Raw genomic sequence first — 8841 nt, 5'->3', positions numbered from 1 at the left:
TGGCACCTTAGTAGGGCCTGATTTGCAGAGGCTGAGTGCTCAGCACTTTCTGAAAATCAGGCCCCCTAAAGTTGTCTCAAGTTGGGTTCCTCTTAACCAAGGCACACAAAATCGCTAGTCACTTTTTCAAAATCTTGGCCCACTTGCCTCCCTTGGTGACAGTCTGAGCAGAAATGCTAAAGGTGGCCGGAGCTCAAGTGAATTCCCCATTTTAGCCTGTACATGTCCCCTACAGTGGGGTTGCCAAGGGGTGATATATGTGGGAAGCCGGCAGTCCTGCTGTTTGTCCTGTGCATAGAGAGGACTATCAAGTCCCCCGGACCACTGAACTGATGCCTCTTGCCAAGACTGAGCTCACTGTGGGGATGGGGCAGACCTACCAAAAGTAAGCTGGGGATCTGAGAATACAGCTGGTGGAGACGGGGCAGTCACTGCATCCAGCTGGGCCTCTTACAATCTCCTCCGGCTGCCTGGCAACAGGGTCACCCTGCCCCCAGGTGCTGGGGACTTTCCATTGCTGGAGGAGGCTTCTTCACCCAAATGTAGCTGCTTTGCCACCCAGTGGTCATGTGACTTATCAGCTATTGTTGATCTTAAAAGCATCCTGCAGCTGCTAGAGACTGAATGGAAATTAGATGACATGAGATAAGGCCCCAGTTTGCTGTTCTATGTTGGTGCATTTACCCATCTCTTTCCAATGATGCACTCGCACACCCACCCTTGACTTAACTGAGGCAGATGCACAGCTGCATTCAGCTTTTATCGGCTTAGAACAGCCCCTGTCTATGGGGGATCATACAGTTGTGTTCATCCCTTTACTCCCGTGAGGTGCCTCTGCCATTCTCCATCTGTCTGTATGTATTAAAGTGCAATCCTGAGCTGGCATTGGCCTTCTTTGGCTCCACTGGTTCAGCTGATAGGAATGGAGAACTTCAGCCATCAGGACTGCAATGAGCTGCAATGTTCACATCCTAGGAAGACTTGTGTCCAACGGTCAGCCCCCTTGTCAACATTCCTACCTCCCAAGCCCAGGGCAGAATGGAGCACAGAGGGGAAACTCCCTACTCATCTCAAAGGACATTCCTTCGCAGCGGGACTGAGGCATATGGGCAGGGTGGTGTGCAGGGGAAGCTTCCACTGGCCCTATTTGTTGTGTGTGTATACAGCAGCCCAGGCACTAGGGCAGCACCTTTTACAAGTGCTGAGCTCAGTTTAGACCCCTGAGAACGCAGGGCTGGGGTGGGTTTGCCAAGTGATTAGAGAATATGGCCTCCCGAGGAGTAGGCAGCCTCACCTGCCGGTCTCTCCCAGGTGTCGAGTAGTCTCCCAGCATGGCCGGGGCAGCATGGCCATTGGCACTGAGGACAAGCCCTCGCTGAAGAAGAGGCGGGACACTTCACACCGCAACAGTGGTGGTTGTGACAACATCTGGGCAGATGGTTTTTTCAGCATCTTTCAATCTGCAAACTACATCCAAAGGGAGTGAAGGGCCCCATGCTGTTCTTCTGGGTTGGGGGTGCTGTGCAGGCAGATTGGGAGTGGCAAGGCTTAGCAACACATCCCAGGTACACTCTCCCTCTGGCTGATGAAAGGGGGGGTGACATGCAGCCCTCCTTGCCAGACGGAGAGTCCTCCGTGGGGGTGGGTGAGAGGGTAAAACCAAGGAACCCTTTCAAGAACAAGCAAATGGGCATGGCTGAGACTTTGGGGAACTAGATGGGGTTTGACTAGATGACTGTGGGGAGGGGTGGGAGGCACATGCAATGTATCTAATGTCCAGGAACCTGTGTGCAGCTATTTCATGTGCAGCCACAGCCTCCCCTCCATCAACCTTGCCAAGCCCCTTCCAGGAAAGAACCGTGCAAATCAGCCCTCCAGAGCCCCTTCCAGGAAAGAGCAGGGCAAAATCCAGCTGTTGAGCAGCTGGGTCCTGACATTTACATCTGTAAACGGAGGTTTTAGAGCTGTGGAGAAAATGAGACACAAATCAGTCCCCTGCCCACGGGAAGTGCCATCTCCCAGAAGTGGTACATTTTCAAAAGCATGTTGTCATCCACTCTGTCTTGGGGGTGTGAAGGGAGCTCTGCCCAGTGTTGGCTGGGAAGGGGAATGGCACACCCTCTGCTCTTTCTTGAGCCTCTCTCCCAAACACACTGGTCCCAGGCCAGTCCTGGGGTGACACCCTGGAGTCAAGGGTGATCACTGAGGAGGCCTGTCTTTTTCTTACACTATGGCAATGCGTGTGTAACTTGGCATGCTCACACAGCCTCACTGAATTGGACCTATTCTTTCCTCAGCCATACTGCGGAACTCATGCCTCTCTCTTTCATTCTCTGGTAACACTGTTTCTATTAATGAGTCTGACTGATTGTGTCCATGGCATAGAGTCAACCAGGCTCTCCGGCAGCTGCTAATTCAATTTCTATGGGCAGTCATATTCGGATGAGTCACCCCAGGGAGATGCAGCCGGGACTGATTTTCATCACAGGCATCTGCTAAGAGCTCTCCTATTTGACTCAGTGAGTTGGGGAGGGTCAGCAAAGAGGAGCTTGTGACTGAATATCACCCTTTTGGCCCAGGAGTAGCTGATTATTTTGGGGCTGGGAGTGTCTATTGCCCTGCAGCATGTCTGAGGTCCCCCTGCTCAAGCACCTACACCTATGCAGATCTCTGCCAATGCACCACAGCCCTGACCTGCAGCACCCCCACATCTTTGCCAAGGTGCCTTTCTCCTGCACTACAATACCTCCTGCTGTGCCAATCCTGCCCTGCACCACACCACAGCTCTGCCCATGCACCCGATTCCTGACCTGCAGCCCCTCCTACTATCCCGATCCTGAGTTCTCCCTCCCAGCTCTGCTGCTGATCCTCTGTCCTGAACCGTACTATCAAGGAATTAAATGGACTCTAGAGTTAGTTTTACCCTTGTGGGGGATGGGAGCCCCACACAGTAAATGCGGGCATGGCGGGCCTCTCAGAGAATGAGCGCACATGCATTTCATTTCTGGGACTCTTGAAGGAGCCTCTCAGCCTGCCTTGTGATTTAGAAACAAACAAAAAAAAAAAAAGACAAGCAAAGCCATAAGCCACAAGAGCAGAGGCTTGGCTCACTGCCTGGATTCACTCTGTTTTTTAGATTTAATTATAGTTGAGATGTTTTGCAATGAAGTAACTTTTTCCAGAGCAGCCCTTTCACTCCACAATGAATCACCCTCACATGGACCTAACCCAATGCGGTAAATAATATGCAGAACCTATGGGAATGGTCCATTGTGACTGAGCACAATGCTACCCACACTGTCTACTCAGGGGTGGATTTGAAATTCGGGACAGATCTGCACAAGCACTGGGTGCCCCAGAAAGCTTCACCCACCTCTCCCCAGAATGGTTGTGGGCATGCACCATGTAGGACAGCTGAGTTGGAGTCATTTGCCTCCCAGCTGTTATGCCTCTCTGCCCTCAGTGACTTGACAGGGGGCTGTATGGATCTGGGCTGTATCAGGTGGTGGGCTGGCCAGCAGCTGGGTGTGCACTGGTGGCCACAATGTCAGGAGCTGAGAATGGAGCTCAGATCCCAAGAATCCTGTCCCAATCCTCTCTGGATAGGCAGAGAAGCTCCCATTTCATTTTGCATGGACCACTTCCAGTCCCTCATGTATGCACCACTTTGGCTGTGGTGCTTCTAGCCACCCTAGGCTGTCTGGAATGAAGGGTCTAGCCCTGCCCCACTCCACCCAGCCAATTCTCATTCAGTTTAATGGTTTGGGATTTTTTTCTTTGAAAATCTTGGATTTTTGTTTAAAACACTCTCATCCTAAAACTATTTTCCATTGGCTCTGTGGCCACTGGAGCAGGATCTGACTCCAATGACTGGCTGGCTGCTTGGGGGAGGTGGGGTTTAGCATCCGGGGGCTGGGGAGAAAGCTCTACCTTGATAGCTTTGGGGAGGGTGTGACCTATCTTCAAAATCCCACCCCATCCCACCCCCAATTGCTATTTCTGATTGGCTGAAGGGAGGGGTGACTCAGGGAGTGACTCATCAGCTGCCCAACTATTTAAGGGCATGGGAGCAGCCCAGCCCTTGCCCACATCTGTCTATTAGATCTCAGCAGCTGGAGGGAGAGTTAAAAGAGCAGCACTACAACCATCATGTCTCGTGTGAGTGAACCGGGTGGCTTGTGCCTGGGGTGTTGGCTGCAGGAACAGAGGGGTGAAATCAGCGGTGTGTTGCAAAGGGTGACTGTGCTGGCAAGCTGGAGGGAGTTGAGGGGGCTTAGCTGCAGGTTGTCTGTGCTGCCTAGAAGGGATGAAAGAGTGGTGTGATCTGAAGTGGGCTGTGCTGTCTCTTTTTAACGTCCCGTAATCCAGAAGACGAGTGGGGCAGTGAGGTTTTACAACAACTGAGCTCCGACGAGAGCAGTGAGGTCTGTCTCTGCTCCCCAGGAAGGCTCTTCTCTGCTCCTTTCATGGGGATGGGGTGGGGTTTTTTGGGTGGGGAATAGTTTGCAGTTGCTTCAATGCCTAGATGCCTCTTCCTCTAGTGACTTCCCCCTTTCCTACCCACAAATGGGATACTGTTGTAACAGCAGCTGGCTCTTTCTGAACATCCTATGCCCAGAATAACTCGCCCCACTACTTGTACTTGCTTGTGGCATGAAGCTGTCAAAAAAAAATTGATTTTTTTTAAAACTATTTTCAAAGGCATCTGTTGGGGAGTGAAAGGACCAGCAGGGTGGAGTTGCGACAGGGAGTGGCTGCAAGGGAGTTGCTTGAAGGTGCTAATACCAGAGGGGTTGTTGTACCTACTGGTCTTCCCCCTCCTACATTAGGGGGATGACTAGGAAATACCCACTCTCTCTCCTGTCTTTTCCCAAGAGTGGTGGGAGGAGGAATGCATAGATTGTGCCCAGGGACTCTGTTCCAGATAGTTGGTATTGTTTGCTCATTGGCTGCTGGGGGTGGAGAGGGGTGTGGGGCTGGGACCCTGGGTATGTTGGAAGCTGCAAAATGAGTCCACAGCTAGAAGGCTGGGCCTGGGAGTGGGTGAAATGCCTGAGCCACAGTGAAAGTGCCTTGCAGTCCTAATCTGAACCCTGTGGCACCATGTGGTACTAGAATGGGTGTGGGCAGGGGCGCCTCTAGGTATTTTGCTGCCCCAAGCACGCCAGACAGGCTGCCTTCGGTGGCTTGCCTGCAGGAGGTCCCCGGTCCCGCGGATTTGGTGGCAGCCTGCGGGAGGTCTGCTGAAGCTGTGGGGCCAATGGACCCTCCGCAGGCATGCCGCCAAAGGCAACCTGCCTGCCGACCTCACGGCGACCAGCAGAGTGCCCCCCATGACTTGCCACCCCAGGCACGCACTTGGCATGCTGGTGCCTGGCGCTGCCCCTGGGTGTGGCCACGACTCTCTCCTGCTGAGGCTTTGGTCATTGGCAGGTTGCCCTCTTTCTTCTGCTTCCCTAGTGGTGCAGAGGAGGAAGAGAAGTTCAGAGAAACTCTAGGCTGGTAAAAAGTTGCTGATCTACGAGCACTGGGAAACTGGGTGGGGCAGAGGGGTTCTGGCCACAGAGCAGGGCCAGCACAGTCAGCGGTTACCTCATGTTCAGATCTGGTCGAGCAGTTCTAAAGGAGTGAGTTCAGTTGCACATGCCCACCTCAATCCTAGCTCTGAGGTTGCAACAAGGAGCCCAGTTAATATCATTTGGGTCACGCGGGGGATGCAGATAACCATTCAGACCACCCCACCATACAAACGCACGCTTCACAGTAGCTATCCTGGGGCAAAAGCTTCAAATGCTACCAGTCCACAATGGGGCTGCAACCAGTGGTAGGAATCTGTGCTCATACCTAACCAAAGAGGCTTCCACTCCAATGCAGCTAAGCTGGTGTGTGAAGACTTGGGAGCTACTAAGTGGGGGTGGGGAGGGGGAGGAGAGGGGGGACTGTGGCTGGAGCTGTCTTGCATATGGGGTGTGTAGTCAGGCTTAGATTTCAGGAGCCAATTAGGACTCATGTTTGTGGAGGGAAGCCAGGTGGGGTAAGATTTCCCCCTTGTAGAATAAGTTAATTTCTGTAGGGGAAGCAGTGAATGTCCCAACTGTTATAGGTCACTCCTAGTGGGTGTAGTCTTTTGGCACTTCTCCTTGAATGTGTGGGGTGGTGAAGCCTGTCTCTCACTGCCTGAAATGATGTGCCAACACCTTCTCCTGTCCCCAGCACTTGTCCCCAAAAAGCTCAGTCTCTCACTTCCGTACTTATGCCCCGTTTCGCACTGCAGGCTGGGTGGGGTGCAGGAGGGGCGCAGCTAACAGAACCAGAACTGATGGGATTAACATGTCCCTCTCTGGATTCCTCAGGGAATAGTTTGTACCAACATGGGTGTCAAGGTTGGAAAGCGCATTGGTGTGAAGGGTGAAATCGCTGCAGGTGCCAAGAGGTAAGTCATGCTGGGGGCGGGAGGGATGTAGAGATGGGATGTACAGAGGGGTCTAGGGAACATGGCAGGACCTTTTTTACTATGGGATGGAGGGAAGGATTCCCCCTTGCTGTGGGAGAGGGGAGTGGCTTTGAAAGGGTTAATTCCTAAAGCAGCACTTTCCAGTGCGTCACTACCTAACATACATGGAGGCAATCTCCCCCCTCCCCCTTCTGCCAAGAGGATAAGTAGAACCAGATGTAAGTCCACCAGTCCCCTCCCCGGGTAACAATGACATCCTCTGTAGTGCAGAGAAGGAAAATGGAGTAGCTCAGTGTGAAGAACGGAGGTGGCCTCCCTCGGGGTGTGGTGAGCAGGCAGGTGGGGCTTTTGGTTGGAGGAGGGCAACTGGATCTGCAGGAGCTCCTCCAGCTGCAGACGTGTGGTGCAGCTCTGTCAGGCAGAGGCAGCCTTGATAGAGTTGGTGCCTAGACGTACCTGTGGGGTCTCTACTCAGCAAAATAAAAAAAAACTCCACAAATGCTGTCGCCAGAGCCCCGGTCTCCACACTCAGGCTTGTGCTACAGGGGGCTAAAAATAGCCATATAGATGGCTCAGGCTCTGAGACCCACTCTCCTCCCTAGGCTTCATAGCCTGAGATCCATCCTGAGCTAGAATATCTACATGGAGATCTTGTTGAAAGATCAACACCGTAGCATGACCCCAAGTCTCTAGACTAGGGTGACCAGACAGCACGTGTGAAATATTGGGACAGAAGACAGGGAGTAATAGGAACCTATATAAGAAAGACCTAAAAATTGCGACTGTCCCTGTAAAATTGTGACATCTGGTCACCCTATTCTAGACCCGGGCTCTGAGATTCACTGCTTTGGTTTGTTCTGGGTTTTTTTGGCTGTGTAGACTTACTCTCTGAGGGCTTCCACTCTCTCCAGCATGTCTGGCCACCAAAGCCCAGCAAGTCTGTGTCCCCTTTGTGTATGGTTGGCAGGGCTCTCCTGCCTGTGGGAGGGGAGTTTGGCTCCCACCCTGGGAACAGACTGGCATTCCAAGGAGCAACATGTCCCAACTCTCCCATTCCCTTTGAAGTGTGATAGCATCTCGCACAGCCTTCTGTGCTGCCTCTCCCTAAACAGTCCACTCTTGTCTGCATGACTGAGAGCCCCGAGGGAGGGAGGAGCCCCATGGAGAAGAATGGCTTTTCCCCTGGAAGATCCTGTGGGATGAGATGTGCTTATTAATAAGTCAGTAATTGCTTCAATTGCCTCTGTGGTGGAAGGTGGCAGCTGTTTAACAGGGAACAGCAACAATTACTCATTTAGGATAGGAAGGGAAGAATGTAGCATCCAACTGAAACCCCAGGGGGACTTCAGGGTGCAGAATGCAATTCTCCAAGCTGGTCAGGGCTAATGCCCCACCCTTCCTCTTCTGAAAATTGCTGTGGAACCAAGTATCCAGGGCCTCTGTCTCTAGCCAAAAGACCGCACTCTGCTGGGGCAGTGCCTCAGAGGAAAGAGCACCCCCTACTCACTCCTCAATTCCTCCTTTCTTGAAGGGCTCCTATACAAATTCTGACCTAGTGCTGGTTAGATTGAGGTGATCCCCAAGGCCACAGAGGTAGGAGCGTATGGTGCTGCTGCAGTCTGGGTTGCCATGCATGAGGCTACCAGTGTCTCACTTATTTCTTCTGTCTTGCAGCTTTGTGCTGAACCTAGGGAAAGACCAAGCCAACGTAGTGCTGCACTTCAATCCACGTTTTGATGCTCATGGGGATGTGAGGACCATCGTGTGCAACTCCATGGACAAAGGGGAGTGGGGTGCTGAGCAGAGAGAAGCAGCCTTCCCCTTCCAGGAGGGCACCAATGTGGAGGTGAGGCCTGGAATGACCTGGATCTGGGTGGGGTTCCTGTGCATGGGACATACTCAGCTGTGTCCCTGAAAGGGAGGGCTGAAGTATTACACAGAGGGGGCTCAGTCTAAGAAGTTGGGCAGGACCCTGTCTGGGCAGGAGACCACACCCACATTCCACATAGCCATGCTGGTTAGGCAGAGTCCTGACAACCAGTAAGTAGCTGCTCCAGCCCCATGCTCTAGCTTAAAGATCCTGCTACTTGGGCAGGGCAGGAGGAGAAGTTAGGCATCTAGCAGACCCTGGCAGACATGTCCTCTGTGTTCCTCCCTTGCAGATCTTCATCACTCATGACCCAAGTAATCTAACAATTGCTTTGCCAAACAACCATCAGTTCAAGTTCCCTAACCGATTGGGTCTCCAGGTCATCGACTTCTTGAATGCAGACGGTGACTTCACAATCAAATCCATCCAGTTGGAATAACTCCCCACTCCTCACACTCCAAAGGGATATTTAAAAGGAAACACAATAAACACCATTGAATTTGGTCTACTAAACCAA

General features: G+C 52.4%; 1 protein-coding gene across 1 annotated transcript; it reads left to right on the top strand.

The window, feature by feature from the left end:
- Nucleotides 1-4040: 4040 nt before the first annotated feature.
- On the top strand, nucleotides 4041-8841 carry LGALS1 (galectin 1). The gene is made up of 4 exons (XM_050933789.1): nucleotides 4041-4158; nucleotides 6354-6433; nucleotides 8129-8300; nucleotides 8617-8841. Exons 1-4 carry the CDS (start codon nucleotides 4150-4152, stop codon nucleotides 8761-8763), a joined length of 408 nt encoding a protein of 135 aa, XP_050789746.1. The 5' UTR covers nucleotides 4041-4149; the 3' UTR covers nucleotides 8764-8841.

The sequence above is a fragment of the Gopherus flavomarginatus genome, chromosome 1 (assembly GCF_025201925.1).
Source record: "Gopherus flavomarginatus isolate rGopFla2 chromosome 1, rGopFla2.mat.asm, whole genome shotgun sequence".
In the NCBI taxonomy this organism is placed as follows: Eukaryota; Metazoa; Chordata; order Testudines; family Testudinidae; genus Gopherus; species Gopherus flavomarginatus.
This window is presented reverse-complemented; position numbering and strand designations above follow the sequence as displayed.

Coding starts and splice junctions, on each gene's coding strand:
- LGALS1 (XM_050933789.1), top strand. Junction 6,434..8,128: donor ATCGCTGCAGGTGCCAAGAG/GTAAGTCATGCT, acceptor TCTGTCTTGCAG/CTTTGTGCTGAACCTAGGGA. Junction 8,301..8,616: donor AGGAGGGCACCAATGTGGAG/GTGAGGCCTGGA, acceptor CCTCCCTTGCAG/ATCTTCATCACTCATGACCC.